This window comes from Lipotes vexillifer, unplaced genomic scaffold (genome assembly GCF_000442215.2).
Source record: "Lipotes vexillifer unplaced genomic scaffold, Lipotes_vexillifer_v1.1 scaffold1088, whole genome shotgun sequence".
Lineage (NCBI taxonomy): Eukaryota > Metazoa > Chordata > Mammalia > Artiodactyla > Lipotidae > Lipotes > Lipotes vexillifer.
The window spans coordinates 1,632,225-1,654,682 of NW_006779738.1; the positions used below are offsets into that span (position 1 = coordinate 1,632,225).

General features: G+C 45.1%; 1 protein-coding gene across 1 annotated transcript in view; it reads left to right on the forward strand.

Annotated features, from left to right (window-relative positions):
- The window catches only part of NID1 (nidogen 1), a 94,801-nt gene that overhangs the window by 27,606 nt on the left and 44,737 nt on the right, over positions 1–22,458 (forward strand). Inside the window, 7 exon segments of the mRNA XM_007452942.1 lie at positions 764–1,137; positions 3,715–3,864; positions 7,384–7,635; positions 10,266–10,466; positions 12,750–12,995; positions 14,637–14,780; positions 21,274–21,399. Of these exon segments, the coding sequence (XP_007453004.1) occupies positions 764–1,137; positions 3,715–3,864; positions 7,384–7,635; positions 10,266–10,466; positions 12,750–12,995; positions 14,637–14,780; positions 21,274–21,399 (1,493 nt within the window).

The following is a 22,458-nucleotide window of genomic DNA, read 5'->3' on the forward strand; positions in this document are numbered from 1 at the left end:
TTTTTTTTTTTTTTTTTTTTTTTGCGGTACACGGGCCTCTCACTGTTGTGGCCTCTCCCGTTGCGGAGCACAGGCTCCAGATGCGCAGCAGACACGCAGCCTCTCCGTGGCATGTGGGATCTTCCCGGACCGGGGCATGAACCCGTGTCCCCTGCATTGGCAGCCGGACTCTCAACCACTGCACCACCAGGGAAGCCCCAAGCCTTATTCTTCCTGGTGACCAGCCCCCATCCTGAAGCTACCCAGGGTCCCCAGCCACCAGCCATCTTATTAGCATACAAAAAGACACTCATCACTCCAGAGATAACAGGGATTTTAGGGATTATATGCCGGAACCAGAGACAAGGACCAAATACATATTTCTTATCATATCACACCATGCCCTGGAAAGAGAATAACTGAGAAAATGGATGACTCCAGTCAACAGGTTGCTTATATGGTAAAGCACATGACCAGTGATTCCTATAAATTGCATTTTAAGGCCTGAAAATGTCCCTGAAGCCTGCCTCTCGAGTGGCCGAGACTAAGCCTTTGCTAGGGCTGTGCCCATTGGATACAGCCTCACCGTATCCCCCTGGATGGTCTCAGCTCAGTGATGACCAGACAGAACTGCATCTGCTCTCTCATCCTCCACCGAGGCTGTGGGCAGAAGCAGGCGTTGGGTTTCAGATTGACACGGATCCCCAGGGCTCCTTCTGCTTGGTTGCTGGGGGCTGTTTGTGGGTTGCTGGCCTGTTTCCAAGAAGCCTGTCCTTCCCCCTAGGAGCAGCAACTCTGGGCAGCAGGGCATCTGGGTGTTTGAGATTGGGAGTCCGGCCACGGCCAGTGGCGTGGTGCCCTCGGACGTGAACCTGGGATTGGACGATGGAGCAGAGTATGATGATGAGGATTATGACTCGGTGACACCTCTGAGCCTGGAGGACACGGGCACCACATCCTTCCCCTATGAGGCCCGGAGAAGGGGAGACACTGGCACATACAACGTGCCCAGTGACCTGCCCCCCCGCCGCCTGGCTACTGAGAGACCCCCTGGACCTCCCACGGAGCGGACCAGATCTTTCCAGCTGCCAGTGGAGAGGTTTCCCCAGCAGCAACCACAGGTCATAGATGTGGATGAAGTTGAGGAAACAGGAGTTGGTAAGGTCATTTATGTTGCAGGTGGTACCTTCTTGGATACTTGGGTTTCCAGACAGGGGAGCATTGCTGGCGGGGTGTCAGCTGTGCGCATTATTTGGTGGTTTGTAAGTATGAGCGCCTGGGGAAGGAGGGGTGGAACTCACAGCTACAGAGCATTGGTCGATGGGCCCGAAGGCTTCAGAGACTCCAAGGGATCTGGCCATTAGGGCTGGGGTTATGGAAACTATAGAACATGTCCTCTTTCAAGTCTTCTATTATTCTTTCTTTCTTTTTTCTGTTTTAAAGAGAAAAGTGCTTTAGAATTATTTTGATAGTCAGATTTCCTTCCTTATTTGTGACTTCTGAGATCAGTAGTATATTCACCCACCTGAAAAAACATTTTAGAAGTTCTTTTGGCTATTGACACGGTTTATCTTTGAAATTTATTTCCTCTTGGTTTTGGAAGGAGGATGGTTGATGATTTTTCCTCCCGGGCCCTTTCAGTTTCAGAGTTAGTTTGTGAACATTTAAAACTACAAAATAAGTAGATCCCCTTTTTGAGGATGGTTTTAAAGTACAATATCTTCTAATCAACTGTATTATATCAGATTTTTGCTACATTTTCAGGGAAAACCACTGGAACCCCAGCATGCTTTGATTTGTCTTATAAAAAACATTTGAACTAGACTGTGTTCATTATTTTTTTGCCCTTCAGGTTGACCTATAATCCATTAAGATTCCTATCAAGGGGACGGTCCAGGCCTTTAAATGATGTTTACTGTGATGCCCGACTGCTTCAGCTATGAAGTTATCATAAGGCCCTCAAAACATCTACTCAGTTCCACATTATTCACCCATTTTTATTTCTCCTTACTTGTGATTTGTCTCGTAGCCATAGTCGGATGTTTGTTCTTATCGAGTATCCCAAAGCATGGACAGTATCTGGTGGCCGGGGTAGTGTGCTTACTTACCTCTGAGGCACAGAAACGGAGAAGCTGCCCTTAGTGACATGATGAGTACGTGGTTCATGTCTCAGGGCTCCCTTTATACACATGGCACCCCGGATTTGCTGGGGTAATGCTGACACCTAGCACGGCGCACTCAGCTCTTATAGCTGGGCCTCAGAGTGGTCGCCTCAAGATGGATTGCATATGTTTACCGGCACATATGTTTACCTTCAGGGTGAGTTTTGAGTCTCATCCTGCTTTCACCCCACATACATGTCTCTGAAATTCTCATTTGTGAAGCCATCACTTAAATGAGAGCATAGCTAGCCCCAGCAACTTATGGTAGTATATTCCTTGGTACTAGTAAAAAGAAAAGCCTAGATTTGAACCCCGACTGTGTTTAAAAGAGATGTTTTTCTGCCCTCGATCCTAGTTATTTCACTGTTTTTATTAGAAAGGTCAGTCTTCTGTAGCCAGCAGTGCATTCCTGGTGTGATTTGAATAGTCACCCACAGATACGTCGACCATAACAGACCCACTGGGAGCTGGGCTTAAGCAATCAGTAGCGTCACATGCGTTCAGCTCAGGGCCCAAGTATTTTCAGCTCCAAACGCCATCTTTATACATACAGGGAATTCCCTTCTGGGTATGTAGGACTCATGGAATCTACCTGGAATTAAACTTCACTTTTCTCTTCACTCATAACAGTCATTTATAAAGTGGGTCATTATCCCCTGTAAAAGTTCATCCCCTTTTGTGTTTTTGAACTTCATCCCAAATTAATTTGCTCTGGATTTTTGAGTTTAATGAGCTAGTTCATCATCCAATAAAATGAACCTGGGAGGGAGACATTTAAAATAGGGAGAAATTCTTCTTGTTTCTTGGGTCAAAGGCTTTTAGACCAGGTATGACTGAGGAATTATTTCTAACTAGCTTTTGACTCAAGAGCTTAGGATTTATCCCCCGGTGAGAAGAAAGGGTCAATTTTTTTTTTTTTTTTTTTTGCGTTACGCGGGCCTCTCATCGCTGTGGCCTCTCCCGTTGCGGAGCACAGGCTCCGGACGCGCAGGCTCAGTGGCCATGGCTCACGGGCCCAGCCGCTACGCAGCATGTGGGATCTTCCCGGACCGGGGCACAAACCCGTGTCCCCTGCATCGGCAGGCGGACTCTCAACCACTGCGCCACCAGGGAAGCCCAAGGGTGAAAATTTTTAAAAAATACTTTAAGCTTGTTAAAATGGCACTTTATGTTATAGATATTTTACCACAATAAAAGATAATTTTTAAAAATTTTAAGGTCCCTCCTGCCCAAAATGTGAAGCGGATCTGACGACATTAGATGGATGCCATATTAAGATTGACATTGGGTGGCAGTCACTTAATATTGATTCCGTGATACTGAGGACATTGGATTATAGCATTTTTAAAGAATTCACCCTTGTGATTTCTCAAACTTCCTTTAGACCCGTTTGCCTTGGTGGTTTGAATAATGGAACCACTATACTATTTAAGTGGCTACAGGTAGAGAGCCCTGGGTCTGAACTGCCTGAGCAGATGTCAAGTCTTGCACAGCTGAGGGCGTAGGGTCAGAAAGCCTCCTGGTCCAGAGCCCTGTGAAGCGCTTACAGGTGTGCTGTGTTCTCTCCAAGCAGTTTTCAGCTACAACACAGATTCCCGCCAGACGTGTGCCAACAACAGACACCAGTGCTCTGTGCACGCAGAGTGCAGGGACTTTGCCACCGGTTTCTGTTGCAGCTGTGTTTCCGGCTACACGGGGAACGGCCGGCAGTGTGTTGCAGAAGGTACTTTGCTTCTGTCTGTTCCCTTTGAAGGGGGAGAAAGGGGGAGGAGTGGAGTTTTTGTTTTGGTGCTTGTTTTGAAATCTACCCAGATCTCTAAACGGGGGTGGTATTTTCAGTCGGGCAATGATAGTTAATCTCTCATTCCCCGTTCTTGCCTGTATTTTTCTACTGGGGGTGTGGTCCTGGGGAGTGTCCTTTTTTTCTAATAAGGGTAGGTCTCTTTCTTTCCTGTGCTGTTTCTCCATCTCTGAAATGACGGCCATTGGGAGCCCATCTTCACAACTGTCCCTATAGCGTAAGACAAAGGCTGAAGTGTTGAAATTATGCAGCCTGGACCACGAATTGTCAGTGCCCCTCATTTTCCTCCGTTTCTTTCAAACCTTTTCTTTTGGCATCACTCAGACTATCCTAATGGTGGTTCAACTCCAGCAAGGCCACAGTGGGCTGGTGGAAACCAAAGTATGTAGCGGGTAAAGACCTGTCCTCATGCCCCTGGCATCCCAACATGGTGATAGAGGAGCATAACGGGTGCATCACAGCTAACTCTGGAGCCCAGACCCATTGTGGGCCCACTCCAAAATGGACTCAGCTGGCGTCAGTGGGCTGGCATCAGTTCTGAGCTCTGCTCCCGGAAAAGGACCAACCAGTCCTGACATTCTCAGATGGTCAGAAGAATCTTCTCTGCAAAAGTCTAGAGGGTCCGGATGAGAGTTTATTTAGAGAGGGAGACCTATGGGAACCTGAGGCCATAAACCAGAATTAAAACAAAACCCAAACCGACCATACTGAACATTTGTTCCTTCAGATGCCAAGTCACCTCACTTGTCACCTGTCATTTTCCTCATGTGTTTAATGAGGAACCTTAACTGCTACACACAATACAACTAAATAAAACTCAGTTGGAGGAATGCTTTTCTGTTTTTCAGATCCCCTGCCATAGCTAAAGTTAAATCAGTTATTTTAATTTGCTAAAATAAAAAAGTTCCCTCCTAGGTCACAGTTAGATAGTTAAATACTATCTGCAGCAACGAAAGAAAATTTTGTATACGTTGCATATTAATTTGGGGGGATGTTTTTAACGTTTATAAATGTGTTGTCTGTTTTCTTCCAAAGCCCACCACCCCAGGGATGGTGTACCTTTGCTGCTTTGTTTTAGGCTTGGCTTTTATATTTCTCTCACCCTGGGAGCAGCTTCCAAAATCTACAGTGAACCTTTCTTCTCAAAGAGCAATCTCATTAGCTCTTTCTGTGCCAAATATCAGACTGAAAATGCTGATAGGTTGCATTTGGCAGGAAGCTCAGATGTGACAGATTGCTCGGTTACGTTTTTTGACCTTCTGTACACGCCCTGTCATAGTTTTGTGGTTTAAATATTTTTTGGAGTCTTGCTACTTTTGAAATAGTTTTCTAGCTCCAAGTTTGGTGGAAAAAATTTGGTTTCCTACCCTTGGCTTTCCTGCTTGTTTCTAATTGTTTGGGGGAGGCATTTTTTGATATTAGTCTTCTAACTTCACAGCATCCCCCAGTGTAATGACATAGTTTATTTGCAGAAATACTCTGTGTCGAGTCTGCCTTGGCTTGTCAGTGAAGCTGTTTATTTTATTTATTTTATATTTTATTTTATTTTATTTTTGGGGGCCGCACCACACGGCATGCAGGGTCTTAGTTCCCTGGCCAGGGATGGAACCCATGCCCGCTGCAGTGGGAGCGTGGAGTCTTAACTTCTGGACCGCTAGGGAAGTCCCTCAGTGACCCTGTTTAGCAGCTAAGGCATATTGAACACAGCAGAAAGTCTTCGGAACACTGGTGACCATGCTCAGATGAGGGCTCGTTTGTCTCAGGTTATTCTACAAACTTAACTGAGAACTTACTGTGCACAGAAACCTCTGCTAAGACGGAGCCAGGGAGTTGGGTGTGAAAGTCTTGTCTCTAGACATTTATAATCTAGGAAGAGAAACACGATATGCACAATCAGTAAGTGATAGAATTTCTACATTAAACCCGAACAGTCCAAGGTGACTTACTTACCTCTTCCTTCAGTTTTTTTTTTTTTTTTTTTAAAGATATAAGTAACACACTCACTAAGTATACCGTTTGGTTCTTTTTAGTATATTAACTAAGTTGTGCAACTATTACCTCTAATTTTAGAGCATTTTCATCGCGCCAGAAGGAAACCCTGGATCTCTTAGCAGTCACCCTCAATTTATCCTCATTCCTAGTCTCTGTCAACAGCTAATCTACTGTCTGTCAACACGGGTTTTCCTGTTCTGGATATATCATATAAATGGAATCTTACAACATGGGACCTTTGTGTTTGGCTTCTTTCACTTAGCATGATGTTTTCAAGGTGCATCCATGTTTTAGCATGTATCAGGTACCTCATTCCTTTTTTCTAGTGAAATAATATCCATTTCATGGATATACCACATTCTGTTTATCCATTCATCAACTGATGGACATTTGGGTGCTTTCCCATTTTGGCTGTCATGAATAAGGCTGCTAAGAACATTCGTGTACAAGTTTTTGTGTGGACATATGTTTTCTGTTCTCTTGGTATATACCTAGGAGTTGGAATTGCTGGGTCATGTGGTAACCTTCAATTTTCTTATTCAAATACAAGAACAACTTAATTTCTTGAGAGCTTATCTTTTCCTGATTAAACAATAATAAATATATGCAAGTTATAAATATTTGAACATTATAGAGATATATAGTATAGAAAATGAAAGTTCACCATATCGCCCTGAGTTAGCCACTGGTAGCAGTTTTGTGTACATCTCTTCAGATATTTGTTCCTAAGTGTATGCCAACTTTTATTATTAATGTGATTTTCAAAAATGGTGTCCTATACATATCCTATTTAGCAATTTATGAAGAAAGCTTTTAAATATGCCATGGTAAGTTTCACATCTTTCCCAGTTAGCTAAATGGAGCAATCAACAACAGACACACCCCAGCCCACAAGCTGGTTCTGGGTCAGAGGGCGTATTTGTGTGGCTTGCGATATCCGCTGTGGCCACTTCTGTCTGGCTTGGCTTGAGTGAAGGTCCAGGACTCAGACTGGCAGTCCTATGTTTGAGTCGGAGATGCTCTTTAAGATGTGTTACAGATCAGGCAACCAAATGTCCCATCCAGTTTAGCCCTGCTGTCCCAGTGAAATGACTAATTCTGTCCCTGATACTCTCAAAAGTGAGACATTTATGTCACCTAGTTCTAGACCACCCATGATACTGTTCTATGAGATCGTTTTATTTGCCTCAGACGTTCCTCCATCCAACAATGGGTCTCACTTTTCTGCTGTCCATTATCCATCAGCGTGGGAGAGAGGAAGAAATTGGAATTTGTAAGGCTCATAGACACAGCCATAGGAACTGCCTTTTTGGGAAGAACAGTTGCTTTCACTTACCCCAAAGCCCTTTACCCCAGCACTGTTTGGCTCTTTGCTTTTATAGGTACAGATCCTACCAGACATACTATTCTATTCTGAAGCGCTGTCTGCTTTCTTTGTTTCTCACTCAGGTACCCCCCAGAGAGTTAACGGCAAGGTGAAAGGGAAGGTCTTTGTGGGGAACAGCCAAGTTCCCATTGTCTTTGAGAACACCGACCTCCACTCCTACGTGGTAATGAACCATGGGCGCTCCTACACAGCCATCAGCACCATTCCTGAGACCATCGGGTACTCTCTGCTTCCTCTGGCCCCTATTGGAGGCATCATTGGATGGATGTTTGCCGTGGAGCAAGATGGATTCAAGAATGGGTTTAGCATCACAGGTAACTCACATCAGACCTTAAAATTAATGGGCTGGGGTGAATGGAAAGGGAACTCCATGTCTGCAAGTAACTTACCGATAAGCATTTTGTGGCTCTGGAAATAAGGTGTTGAGGTAAAATTATCAAGAAGTTTTTCAATTAATATACATTAACTAAGACTGTCTAGAATTGCATTTTGATCAGGGAGCGATTTCAGGGTGGAGATTTAGATTTAGGCCGAGCAAATGATGTTTGCTCCTATATCCTCACAACCCAAAGTCTGGGGCTTCTTCTATTTATCCAGCCTGCCTCCAAATTCCCAACTAATCTGAAACTGATATTTGACATTTCCTCGGTATCTGCTTGGAGAAAAGGAACCTGTCATTTCTAGCTGGTAAAGTCAGCCTGATAAGCATAATCCTCACGAGTCTTAGGAAAGCTGAGTTTCCTTGGAGCTGCTTAGAGACCGTGTCCCGTCGGGGAAAGTTCAGTCTTTAGGGGACATGTGGGCAGATTGTTGGTGGGTGGGAGCAGAGGAGATGCTTCCCTGAAGCAGTGGTGGCCTCTCCCATGCTGTGCTGAGGCTGGCCCCCCTGTGCTGGAGGCCCTTTCCTGGAACTGCTTGGCTGGAGGAGTCTGCATCCTTCATCTCTGGCCGCTCCCAGGGCCTGGAGCCTGCTGTTCTGGGGCATAGGTACATAGCCGCTGCCTCTGACTACCTAGACCTGCCTTCTCCAACACCCCTAGCCTCACTGGAGCTTCAGCCACGGCTTTATTGTGAAAAAACTGCTGAGAGCAGGGTCTGTAGGCTTTGCATAGACACCCCTCCCAAAGTTACAGAGCATAAATACCTAACTTCCTGAAATGTGGACATTTTAAGAAAGGTGAGGATATATATTTGAAAAGGGTATAAAATACCTTATTTATGGCCCAATGTTTTTTCTCCCTCTGCCACAGGCATGTGTACCCTGAGTATCATAACGATGTTCAGGCTGTCTTGCAAACACATGCTCTTCCCTTTGCAGACGTAGTTGAGCTTTGCGGCCAGATCCACAGATCCTACTCCTTGGCTGCACAGCATTTCATATTGGTGTTGCCTTGAATATGGGTTGACTTAAATGGATGGTCCTTTGTAACTTACATCAACTTCAGGGAGGCGGAGGGAGTCTTTACAAATTCCCTACAGCAGCAAATCTTTGTTACTACAATGGTCCTTCTTAACTGCCCCTGTGTTATCAGTTGGATATCTGCCTGGGACCTGGGGGCTATAAAGCAGGAGTTGTCCAACATTTTCTGCAAAGGGCCATTTAGTAAATATTTTAAGCTTTGCCTAAATATTTTAGGCTATTCGGGCCCTGTTACAGCTACAGTAAGTCCCCTACATACGAACCTTCAAGTTGCGAACTTTCAAAGATGCGAACCTACGTTTGCATGTCCAGTCACTTAAGTTAGTTCACGTGTCTGGCGTACGTTGTCACGTGTGTGCATCCTCTACAAGTGGTTGTGCTTTTGTGTACTTTACTGTGCAGTACTGTATAGAGTACGGTAGTACAGTATCTTCATTTCAAGCCCAGGATGTCTGGAAGCAAGCGTAAAAGCAGTGGTGATGTAGCTGGTACTACTGTACTTTTAAAGGTACTGTACTGTAAGATTAAAAATGTTTTCTTTATTTTTGTGTTTGTTTGTTTTTTATGTATTATTTGTGTGAAAAGTATTGTAAACCTATTACAGTACAGTCCTAGATAGCCGATTGTGCTAGTTGGGTACCTAGGCTAACTTTGTTGGACTTACGCATGCGCTCTCGGAACAGAACTCATCCGTATGTAGGGGACTGTCTTCAACTTTGTCGTCGTCGTCGTCGTCGAGCGAAAGCACCAAAGATAATATGCAAATGAGTGATCATGTCTGTGTTGGAATGAAATTATTCATGGGCACTGAAGTGTAAATTTCATATACTTTTCACATATCATGAAATAGCTGCCAGCCGTGTTATCGGGAGTCTGCAAAGGTGGCAAAGGGAGGAAGCTGGAAGGAAGGGGGGGTATTTTTTCCTGCTTGTTGGGGGCTGCCTCCCTGCCCAGACCAAGGGGAGGTCCTGAGCCAGCACCTTAGTATGTGCTCCTAGGATGGTTTCTGGGCCTGGTGATAGTTTGCCCTGAACAACTGGCCCATCCTGACCAGGGCTTAGCTGTTACAGTAGTCATTCCCACAGCTGACGTCCTGGAGCGCTTGGTGTTTGGCAGAGGACGTTTTAACGTACTTATCTAATTTCCCTAAGACAGATTGTATCCCTTTTTCATCATCAGGAAATGGAGGCTCCGTGAGGTTAAGTAACTTGTTCAAGCTCACCCAACCAGTACCCAGCACAGCTGGGAGTCCAACTCCTGTCCCCTGCTTTTTCCAGCACAAGCCATGAGCCCACCCATCTCAGATGCTGGTTTGCAGCTGGCAGGCAGCTTCTGTTTCTTGCGCGTGACTCAGTTGGGCCATATGGATGTCCCAGTTCTGTCCTTGGTGTCAACAGCCCCATTTCTACTAACCACACTAAAGCATCTGCAGAGGAGGTGTGAGCCTGTCCCCACAGTGAGCCCAGGGTGGGCATGAGGGTGGCTTCCTTGACAGCAACGTGACAGACTGACCTTGCTTTGCAGGGGGCGAATTCACCCGCCAGGCTGAGGTGACCTTTGTGGGGCACCCGGACAAGTTGTTCATTAAGCAGCAGTTCAGCGGTATTGACGAGCACGGACACCTGACCATCGACACGGAGCTGGAGGGCCGAGTGCCGCAGATCACCTTTGGCTCCTCCGTGCACATCGAGCCCTACACGGAGCTCTACCACTACTCCCACCAGGGTGAGCTGCAGCGCCGCGTCCCGGGCCAGTGCTGCGTCCTGGGCCAGCGCCACCCACAGGCTCCAGCCCTGAGCTCATGCTATCTCCTGGCCTTCGGAGAGGGAAGTGCAGGGGGTACCTTATACAAATCACCTTTTCTCTAATAGATATCGTGCACACTCATTGGAGAGAATTAAGGGCAGAAAAGAAAATAAGCATAACTTACAGACTTAAAACCAGGACACAATTATTATTAGATTAAGTGTATTTCCTTTCAGCCTTTTCCTTCCATATAAAAAATATCCCGGGGCTTCCCTGGTGGCGCAGTGGTTGGGAGTCCGCCTGCCGATGCAGGGAGCGCGGGTTCGTGCCCCGGTCCGGGAGGATCCCACGTGCCGCGGAGCACCTGGGCCCGTGGGCCATGGCCGCCGGGCCTGCGTGTCCGGAGCCTGTGCTCCGCAGCGGGAGAGGCCACAGCGGTGAGAGGCCCGCATACCGCAAAAAAAAAAAAATATCCCAACATATGTATATATACCAACACAAATAATATCCCAACATAAAATCTCATCATATTATATAATTTCAAAATAATATAATTTTATTATAATATACATCTGTATGTACTTTTTAAGTTTCAAATTTACAGAAAAGTTGAAAATAGCAGTTTCCACATATCATTTACCCAGCCTCACCAGTTGTTAAGATTTTGCTACATTTATTTATCATTCTCTCTCGCATACATACATATATATATATGGGGTTTTTTTGGAGAGTAAGTTGTAGGCACCGTGATCCTTCATTCCCTAAATATTTCACCTGTTCTTCCTAAGGACAAGAACATCCTCTCACACGGTCCCAGTACACTCATCAAAATCAGGAAATTTAACATTGATGCAATACTCCTGCATACTCTACAGTCAAGTATATAGTTTCTAGTTACATAATTTCAGTCATACCACGTTATTGTATCTTCACTTTTCCGGTTAGCATCAAATTATGAATACTTGATAGTTGCATTAGATAGGCTTTGCAAACACTTTTTAATGAATCTCTACCATTCTATTGTATGGCTATCAATGTAAACCATTCTCTTTTCTAAAGCTTAGGTTATTTCCAATTTTTCCTTCTCATAATGAGTTGAAATAATCATCTTCATCATAAACCTTGACCACATTTCTGATTCTTTTCTGACCGAATTCCTAGAAATAGAAGTGCCGAGTCAAACAATGGAGACTCTTTAAAGGCTTTTATTAAATGGCCATCCAGAATGGTTGTACCAATTACCATGGCTCTGTGGCTTGCTCCGCCTCTCCTGGGGAAAACGAGTGGGTGAGTAGGAGGTGCAAGGAGCCGCAGCACCCCGGTCTGCAAGTCAGGCTACGACCAGATGGTGTTTCTGGCAGCCCGGCACATGGGAGCTGGACAGGAGGCAGCTTACACTAATCTTTTATGTATCCTCTGGCTTTGATTATGAACTACAACAGAGCACACAGATATAAAGAGTCTTTTATACTTTTTTTAAAATAGGAAGTTGAGATTTTCATTGTATGGGTGAAAAGCGAGCTGTCTTCTAAGTGGGGAAGACTTGCCCTTCTCTATTGAGATCTGCTCACAGCTCTTTAGTAATTTATAGAAATTGGCTACTGAAACCTATTAGTGTCCATTTTTATATATCAGAGAACCATTTAATCTAGGGTTATTTATAGCAGTCTCTATTTATTGAATCCTAAGTGAGATAACCCATAAAAAGCAGTTAGCACTCTGCTAGTCACGTGATAAATGCTCCATAAATGGTAGTGTGTCTTAATAAGAGTATTATTTAGCCTGCTTGATTCCAGAAATTTTACATACATTATCTCATCCTCACCCCAACCCATGTCAGAAAGGAAACAGAGGGTAAAGAAGTTAGTAACTGGTCTGTGATCACACACCTTGTGAGCGAAGGGTCAAGGTGTGAATTCAGATGTTTCTCCCTCCAAGTCCATGCTCTTTCCATCAGACCTTATACTCTGGGTTGGTTCTGGGTGACTTCGGAACTTATAGAGAAGCACTTGATGAGAAAAAGCAGTAACTATTTCTAATGCAAATAACATCAATAATAGTATGGGAAATCTAGGTGGCAGAATGAGTCCCAGTGCTCAAATAAATAGTTTATGTATCCTGTTCCGTCCGATCTCTCATCTGGTAGCAGTATAGGTAGAGGATACTGCTGATGGTTTTAGAGCCCTTGACTAAGCCTCTTGTATCCTCAAGATCTCTCCTTTGTGTCCCTGCCTTGTCTCCCTGCTTCCCTCCCGCATCCAGTGATCACATCATCCTCCACCCGGGAGTACACAGTGATGGAACCCGAGCGGGATGGCACTGCCCCTTCTCACGTCCACACTTACCAGTGGCGCCAGACCATCACCTTCCAGGAGTGCGTCCACGACGGCTCCCGGCCGGCCCTGCCCAGCACCCAGCAGCTCTCAGTGGACAGCGTGTTTGTCCTGTACAACCAGGAGGAGAGGATCTTGCGCTATGCTCTGAGCAACTCTCTCGGTCCTGTGAGGGGTAAGAGGTGGCAGCTCAGACTGGGCGTTGTGTGTGTGTGTCTGCCTGCACGGCTCTCTCGGTGCTTTTGACATGTTGTTTTTTGTCTCTTACTCTCAGTAAGAAGAAGAAAGTTATGCTGAAATAGCTCCTGACAGAAATAAATGTCTCATCATTTATGATTCTTAGAAAACCTACCCGTCTCTGTTCTGCTAACCTAAGGCCTCCTCATTATTCCATTTGGGGTAGAGAAGAATGATAATCCTTGAGTTACCTTAGAGAGTAGACCATCCAAGGGCTGCAGCTGCCTATGGCTGGGCATTTATTTTTATTTTATTTTTTATTCTTTTCCATTATGATTTATTGAAGGTTATTGACTATAGTTCCCTGTGCTATATACAACAGGACTTTGTTCTTTATCCATTCTATATATAACAGTTTGCATCTTCTAACCCCAAACTCCCAATCCATCCCTGTCCTTCCCCCACACCCTTGGCGACCACAAGTCTGTTCTCTATGTCTGTGAGTCTATTTCTGTTTCCTAGATAAGTTCATTTGTTGTTGTTTCCATGTCATAGGTTGTTTCCATGTCTTGGCCATTGTGAATAGTGCTGCTAGGGGTGCATGTATCTTTTTGAATTGTCTGGATATATGCTCAGGAGTGGGATTGCTGGACCATATAGTGGTTCTATTTTTAGTTTTTTGAGGAACCTCCATACTGTTCTGCATCAATTTACCTTCCCACCAACAGTGTATGAAGGTTCCCTTTTCTCCACACCCTGTCCAGCATTTATTGTTTGTGGATATTTTGATCATGGCCATTCTGACTGGTGTGAGGTGATACCTCATTGTAGTTTTGATTTGCATTTCTCTAATGATTAGTGATGTTGAGCATCTTTTCATGTGCCTATTGATGGCCAGGCATTTAAAACACTCTGATACTCACTGTGTGCTCAAGGCCTGGGGAAATCCAAATCAAATCTGCTAAAAGTCAGGCACGGAGCCTACAACGAGCTTTCTGCCCGGGGATGGCACATTGCGAGAGGTGGGGGGTCTAGTCTGGGGGTGCTTCTGGCTGCGTGGAAGGAGCTGCAGCTAGTGAGACAGCCCAGTGTCAGGTCTCACATCATCCAAATCTTTAAGCCCTAGGGGTTCTGTATATTTGGGGTCTACGTGTGAAGGTCTTTCTCTTTTTCAGTTATTTTTGATTCTCCCTCTGTACCCAGGTCACTTCTCCAGCTAGTCGGGTTTGTCCTCAGCTCCATAAAGCAGAAGGAGGGCAGGTGTCTGTCTCCTTCCTTTGACAGCTGTAGCTCCAGGCATCAGGGGTTGGCGTAATTTTTCTTAAAAGGCCAGACAGTATCAATAAATATTTCAGGGTTTGCCAGCCGTGCAGTCTCTCTCAGTTCTGTGACTGTAGCACAAAAGTAGCCAAGGACCGTATGCAAGTGAATGGGTGTGGCTGGTTTCCAGTAAAACTTTATTTACAAAAAACAGACAAATGTCCAAAGGGATGTAGTTTGCTGATCACGTGACCCCCCAGGTGGCTCAGGAGTCGGCGGGTTTTCTGGCCATCAGTCCTGCCAGAAAGCAATTCTGGAGATTTTGGAGGAATAAGAGTTTCTGAATCCTCACTGGGTTTCAATGTCTCTGCCTTCACAGACGGCTCCCCTGATGCCCTTCAGAATCCTTGCTACATCGGCACTCATGGGTGTGACAGCAATGCAGCCTGTCGCCCCGGCCTCGGGACCCAGTTCACCTGCGAGTGTTCCATCGGCTTCCGGGGAGACGGACAGACCTGCTACGGTACAGCCGTCCACTCTGACTTGGTGGTGGTGGGCAGTGGGGTGGGGGGCTGCAGAAACAGATCCTGCACAGCAGAGGGGCGAGGAAGAGGCAGCACCGGTGAGATAAACACTGATGGTCACGCTGAGTTGTTGAAGCCCCGTGCTCAGTGTTCCCTCGGTGATGTTAGGGGTCCTGGCCCTTCCTTCATCTGGTCAGATGCCCTGACTCTAAGCAACAGAGTAGAATTTATAAGGCCACACTCCACTTCCCGTCGAGAATACATGGGCTTAAAGGAGGGGAAAGTCAGCGCTGTTTATAACACACATAATATGACTACAACTGCGACGTACCCAGGCATTGTTGTGTTAGGTGCTTCATAAACACTAACTGATTTAATTCAACAACTCTAATGAGATAGATTCTTTCATTTCTGTCTTTTAAAAATTATTTTTAATTGTGGTAAAATGCACATAATATAAAATTGATCATTCTAACTATTTTTAAGTGTACAGTTCAGTAGCATTAAGTACATTTACATTGTTGTGTGGCCATCACCACCATCCATCTCCAGAACTCTTTTCATTTGCAAAACTGAAACTCTATTCCCATTAAATAACAACTTCCCATCCCTCCTCTCTACCGCCAGCCCCTGGCAGCCACCATTCTATAACACTTTCTACAAATCTGATGATTCTAGGTAACTCATGTAGGTGGAATCATACAGTATTTGTCCTTTGCTGTATCTGGCTTATTTCACTTAGCATAGTGGCCCCAAGGTTCATCCATGTTGTTGCCTGGGTCAGAATTTTCCTTCTTTTGAAGGCTACAAAATATTCCATTGTATACACATACTCCTTTTTCTTTTTAATCCATTCATTTGTCTATAGGCACTTGGGTTGCTTCAATTCTTTTTCTGTTGTGAATTATGCTGCTGTGAACATGGGGTACAAATATCTGTTTGAGACCCTGCTTTCAACTCTTTTGGGGATATACCCAGAAGAGGAATTGCTGGGTCACATCAATTTTGTGTGTGATTTTTTCGAAGAACCGTCATATCGTCTTCCCCAGCAGCTGCACCATTTTATATCCCATCACCAGTGCACAAGGGCTGCAGTTTCTCCGCATTCTTGCCAACACTTGTTTTGTTTTTTGGATAGCGGCCATCCTAATGGCTGGGAGGTCTATTCCTGTTTTTACAGATGAGCCGGGGACATTGGAACGTTGGACCTTGAGTCTCTGACTCAAGTGCATATATTATCCTGTCTTCATTGTACTTATTTTATTACTTATAATTTCACTTTAAATACTTTCATGTAGACGGCTTGATATTTATGTTTGTTACTAAATTTTAATCCATTGCCAAAAGGCGGTTAGTTGACTCCTGACTCAATGAAGAGTCCATACAGCAGAGGCAACTAGGCTAGGAATGTCAGAGCTTCCTAAACCTGCCACAGAGGCTCACCAGCAAACGTAAGGAGTGCTAGAAGTAAGCTTCCCTAGTGAAATGGGTGGTGTGCACATGTCTTTTTGGCCAGAATGATGAGCAGCCCCCTTGAATGACTGGGGCATAAGAATCTGGGGAGCCCAGCAGCCTTGGAATTTGGGAACGATGCCTTGGGTCCGTAATCCATTGAATTGAATCCATTGGATGCCTCCAATGAATGGCAGCTTTAGTGTGCTGATTTCACGTGAAGGTTAGCAGATCCTGCTGCTGGGATATTGCTGCATTTACTTCAGAGTGAAATTTATGTGAGGTGCTCATTGGAACGTCTGAAAGGATGGAGAGCAGGGACTGGGCTTACAGGAACAGCTTGTACAACTGTTTAGCCAGCTTGCTGATGACTTTGTCCGTGTGGTAGAATTCAATCTGAGACTCGCTTCCCTTGTAACATACCACTGGGCAGGGGACATAGTTCCTACTCACCTCTGATCGTCAGAGTTCCCCTGGTGTTTTCCCAAAGAGCCCAACAGTCTTGAATGGCTAAATTGGCTCAGGCCACTTTGAAACTGTGATACTGTGTGTGTGTGAGCAGAGACCTCCCAGGCCATGGTGATGGGTGATGGACACCACGAAGGGATGAGGTGCCCCCATTTCTCCAGCAGAAGCCTATACCTCCTTAGTCTTTATGTATCTCTGCTTCAGCTTCATAAGCCAACTGAATACAGTAAGTCCCCTACATACAAGCCTTCAAGTTGCGAACCTTCAAAGCTGCAAATGTGCATTCTCATGTCCAGTCATGTAAGTTAGTTCATGTGTCTGGTGTACATTGTCACGTGCGTGCATCCTCTGTAAGTGGTTGTGCTTTTGTGTACTTTACTGTACAGTACTGTATAGAGTACAGTAGTACAGTATCTTTATTTCAAGCCCAGATGTCTGGAAGCATGCGCGTAAAATCAGCGGTATATAGATGCTTGTGGTAGTTGGGTACCTAGGCTAAGTTTGTTGGACTTACGAACAAATTGGACTTACAAACGCACTCTCGGAATGGAACTCATTCGTATGTAGGGGAATTACTGTATTAGTAAAACATGGAGCTACCCCAACCTGCTGACCCATAACCTCTGGCTAATTCTGCTTTTGGTGCCTGAGCTTGTGGTGGGACTGCTTGCTTCATTTCCCCAAGGCACAACCAGCCATGCTTTATGGATGGAATCTGTTGCTATTGTGGAAACCTCTCCGATGTGTTGGCCCAGGAAGACAGGTGTTTGTGCGCACTTGCTTTTGCCCTGGCAGATTTGCACCACGGAATGTGGGTATATTCCTAGTCAGGCTACTTTCTGTTCTGGGTCACGAGAATAAGTCTCGTAGTGTTAATGCATTGAGACACTGGGCTGTTGATAGGAAATTGCATTAAGCAGATCACTTCACATATTATTTTGACCTGGAAAGTGCCTCTGAAGAGAATGAGGGTGAGCCTTTGTCATTCAGTGTGTGTAGCGTTGATATAATGATAGATGACATTCAAAATAAGGCTGGGCTTGATTAGACACTGCAGAGTGACCCTGCAAGCTAAGTTGGAGATTTCCAGTTGAATCACAAGAGCTCTGGTGCCTGACAGAATGGCTTCCCTATATTTCTCAGTTGGGAGGCTGTAAGAGAGGGTTTTGCACAGTCTCTCATTAAGTGTGCACGAGGCATTTAACAAATAAATCCTGAGACTCTTCTCCAATAAGAGCCTGGTGTTTATGAAAAGGACACATTTTAGAGAAACTTAGAGTTGTTGAAAAGTAGCCACTCTGAAAAAAAGTCAAAAAGGAAGCAGTGATTACAAGAATAATCCAGGATTTTCCTGTTGGGTTAGGGAATGATTAATGTGAAAGGAAACCTCTTCCCAGTGAAGACGTTGACCAGATCATGACTAATAAGAACAATAATCTTCAAGCAGATATTGTAATTTTTTATAAGGAACAGTTATCACTAGTTCACTGTTTCTACTAAAGAATGGATTAGAGTCCTAGCCTCCAATTACAGAAGGGAGCGTTTAAATTAGGCATTAGGAAGAATTTCCAAACTGTAAGGACCATGAAATAATAGCCGGGAAATGGCTAGGGTTTTGCTCTAAAAGAAAAGGAGTCGCCCAGCTTGGATTTTATGTGTAGGCCTGCATGGAGGTGAGGGTAGTGCTAGGGGACCATCCCCTCCCTCATCCTACGGGCCCCCAGGTCCTGTTTGCCGTGGTTCTCCAGGTAGGGTGTGCAGGATGAGCATCCTTCCAATCACCTAAGAAGCTTTCTTGAAACACGCAGTTTCCCTTTCCATAAACCTTCTAGGGGTGGAATGAAGCTTGGAAAATTTCCCCTGGTGATTGTGTTCTGTCCCTTTGATTGAAAACTGCTGCTCTGTGCTCTTGTGCTTTGGCAGTTGAACCTCAGCCGTGGATCCCTGCAGTTTGCACAGCGTGTCCAGACATCTGGACTGTAGTGTCCTCTGAGAGCTGTAGTGCAGACACAGTGAAGCAGAATGATCTTTTTCTCCCATGTTGTTGAAGCAGCAGCTGGTGGATGGAGCTGGAAAGTCCACACTTGCTGAATATCCCTCCACCCCCATCCCAGCTCCAGCTCGTTAAGAGGCTGCCTTGGGAGGGGCTTTGTTCTGTAACCTTCCAGCTGTGCCTGGAGCCATCCTCTGGTCTGAGATCTTGTAGCTTTTTTTTTTTTTTTAATTGCAGTATAGTTGATTTACAGTGTTGTGTTAAGTTCTGCTGTACAGCAAAGTGACTCAGTTATACCCATATATACGTTCTTTTTTTATATTCTTTTTCATTATGGTTTATCGTAGGATACTGAATATAGTTCCCTGTGCTATACAGTAGGACCTTGTTGTTTATCTGTTCTAAACGTAATAGTTTGCATCCACTAACCCCAAACTCCCAGTCCACCCCTCTCCCTCCCCCCTCCCCCCTCCCCCTTGGCAACCACAAGTCTGTTCTCTATGTCTGTGAGTCTGTTTCTGTTTTGTAGATAGGTTCATTTGTGCCAAATTTTAGATCCCACATATAAGTGATATGAGATCTTGTATCTTTTATTTATTTATTTATTTATTTATTTATTTATTTATTGGCTGTGTTGGTTCTTCCTTGCTGTGTGTGGACTTTTCTCTTGTTGTAGCGAGCAGGGTCTACTCTTTGTTGTGGTGCGTGGGCTTCTCACCATGGTGGCTTCTCTTGTTGCAGAGCACGGACTCTAGGCACACAAGCTTCAGTAGTTGCGGCACGTGGGCTCAGTAGTTGTGGCTCACGGGCTTTGTTGCTCCGTGGCATGTGGGATCTTCCCGGACCAGGGCTCGAACCCGTGTCCCCTGCATTGGCAGGCGGATTCTTAACCACTGTGCCACCAAGGAAGCCCCGAGATCTTGTATCTTAAACACGTCACAGAAATTTATATTGCAGTGTAGTTTCAAAAGTTGAATGCCATTTGGTTTGGGTTTTTTTCTGAGTATAGGTCCAGCTACGGGGCTGAAGTGGCAAAAATGCCTGTCTTGTGCAATGTAGTCCAAAAAGCCAGCAGGGCTTTTGCCTCACTGGCTTTTTGCCAGTGAAGAGACTGGCTGGACTGGCCATCAGAGGTGGAGCATGAGGAAGATTCACATGATGGAGTTGAGGAGGGGCAGCTGAGAATGGGAGGGGGTTGTGTGGTCTCAGCCACTATGAAATCTTCCTCACACTCATCTCCAAGAGTTCTAAAAATGCCAAAAGTACCTGTGCCCTCTGAGAGTGAGGTCGGCACAGAAGGACCTTGTGTGACCGTATTTATTTCAATCCATCAGTGGAAAGGTGACCCAGGTGATGACAGAGTAGCTTGATTTCTTACCTGGGCCAACCAGCCTTCCTGTAGTGGTAGCCACAGACTGGCCCCCAGTGCCAGTGGCCACCTGAGGGCTATGTTCCTAGAATCGGAACACCCCTGTGGCTGGTAGTGTAGGATAATAATAATAGGTACATTTCTTTTTTTTTTTTTAATTTCTTTTTATTTTTTGGCCACACCCCGCGGCATGCAGGAGCTTAGTTCCCCAACCAGGGATCAAACCCGTACCCCCTGAATTGGGAGCACGGAGTCTTAACCACCGGATGGCCCGGGAAGTCCCAAATACGTACATTTCTCGAGCAGGCTAGGCTTACATCCATTTTCTGTAATCTTCAGTAGAACCCCTCAAGATGAATAGTAGCGTGAGTACTCACCAATGGGGAAACTGAGGCAGAGTAGTGAGGCAACTTACCTGGGACCACACAAGCTGGTAAGGAAAGGAGGCAGGATTTGAACCTAGCTGTGTCCAGCTCCAGAGCATACGTTCCTTTGTTCCAGTCACCCCATGCAATGGCCACAGTATTGTCCTGTGGGAGAGCATCACTCACAATCTTATGAGTTAATGGTTTTCCTGTTAGTGCATTAAGCTCAGGATAACATTCCAAGACTTACAATTAGGCTTTAAACGGTCCCACTTTCCTTTGTCACTATCGTTGGAGAAAGGAAATATTTTTGAACAAGAGCATATTTAATTATATTTCGTAGTTTAGGAACGTTGTTCATAGTCTGGAGACTTGTCTGCACGTCTTTCTAACATGTATTTGCCCATCTGATGTTAGTGGGCGCCAGGCTCGGCAACTAACTCCAAAAGGCAGGGCAGGTTGGGCGGGGAGTGGGGAGTACACATTTATTTAGGAGGAGGGCCTTGGGATCACTCAAATTATGCACAGAAAAAAAGATTTCTTTAACATCATTTTTGGAATGTAAAAAGGTGTGTTTTAAAGTGGATCCATTTGCATGCCAAAATGCTTTCTATTTTATTATGTTTAGTGGTGTTTGAAGAGGTGTTTTTTTTTTTAAGAGTCTGCATTCAAACAAAAATTTAGGAGGAATTCCCTGACAGTCCAGTGGTTAAGACTTGGCGCTTACACTGCAGGGTGCCTGGGTTCGATCCCTGGTCAGGGAACTAAGATCCCTCAAGCTGAGCGGCGAGGCCAAAAATAAATAAATCAATAAATAAGTCTTAAAAACATTTTTTTTGCTGTAGATATTGACGAATGTTCAGAGCAGCCCTCGGTGTGTGGGAGCCATGCAATCTGCAATAACCACCCAGGAACCTTCCGATGCGAGTGTGTGGAGGGTTACCGGTTTTCAGAGGAGGGAACGTGTGTGGGTAAGTTCTGTGGGTGACTTTTTAAAACGAGTAATTCAGATGACGTATGTCAGCACCTGTGTGAATGGTATTGCCCCAGGTAGTTGTCCTGGCTGAGATGGAAGGTTCCCTGTACTGTTGGGGAGGACAGTTTACAAAGGTGAATCAAACTTCATTCCTTCCCTCCGACTGCCTGGAGAGTCACAGGTACAAGGAATAAGCAGTGTTGTCTGTCTACACTGGTAATACCCTTCCCTTCTTATAAAATTCCTTTTAATTCTTTCCATTATTCTTTGAATAGCTATTCAAACAGTTAGACATGTTTCTCCTTATAATTAGCGGCCTTGGGATTCACGCGGAGGGAACACCTAGGTGTTTGTGTCATTACCTGCCTTAGATTGAATTCTTCCTGATTGACGTCTAAAACTCCATTTGGAGCCTTTCTATTTGCGGATTTCCATTGTACAAGCCACAAGTACTAGCATAACTTCATAGCCTTTCAAAGTTAGAAGCTAAGCCTATTCATTAGGCTAATTATGCTTTAGGTTTTTGATGACTTTGGTGATGATGGTGGTGGGCCAACTCCAAAGAGCCAGATTGTTTAAATTTCCCCACTTTTGGGCTTCCCTGGTGGCGCAGTGGTTGAGAGTCCGCCTGCCGATGCAGGGGATACGGGTTCGTGCCCCGGTCTGGGAGGATCCCACATGCTGTGGAGCGGCTGGGCCCGTGAGCCATGGCCGCTGGGCCTGCTCGTCCGGAGCCTGTGCTCCACAGTGGGAGAGGCCACAACAGTGAGAGGCCCACATACCGCAAAAAAAAAAAAAAAAAAAAAAAAAAAAAAAAAAAAATTTCCCCACTTTTTCCGACCGCTGCACTTTGACCTGTTACTTCCAAGAATTTCAAGTTCAAAGATTCTTGGAGATTTCCAGGTCTGGAGGGCAGCATGCTAAAGGAGCCGTCTGAACTCAACATTTCTTCCCAATTTAAAACAGATTCCTCTTTTACTGCATCAGTGAACCATCTCCTTGTCCTTTCCTCGCTGCTTACTAAACCCTAGCATGCTTTCTGTTTGCTCTGTCT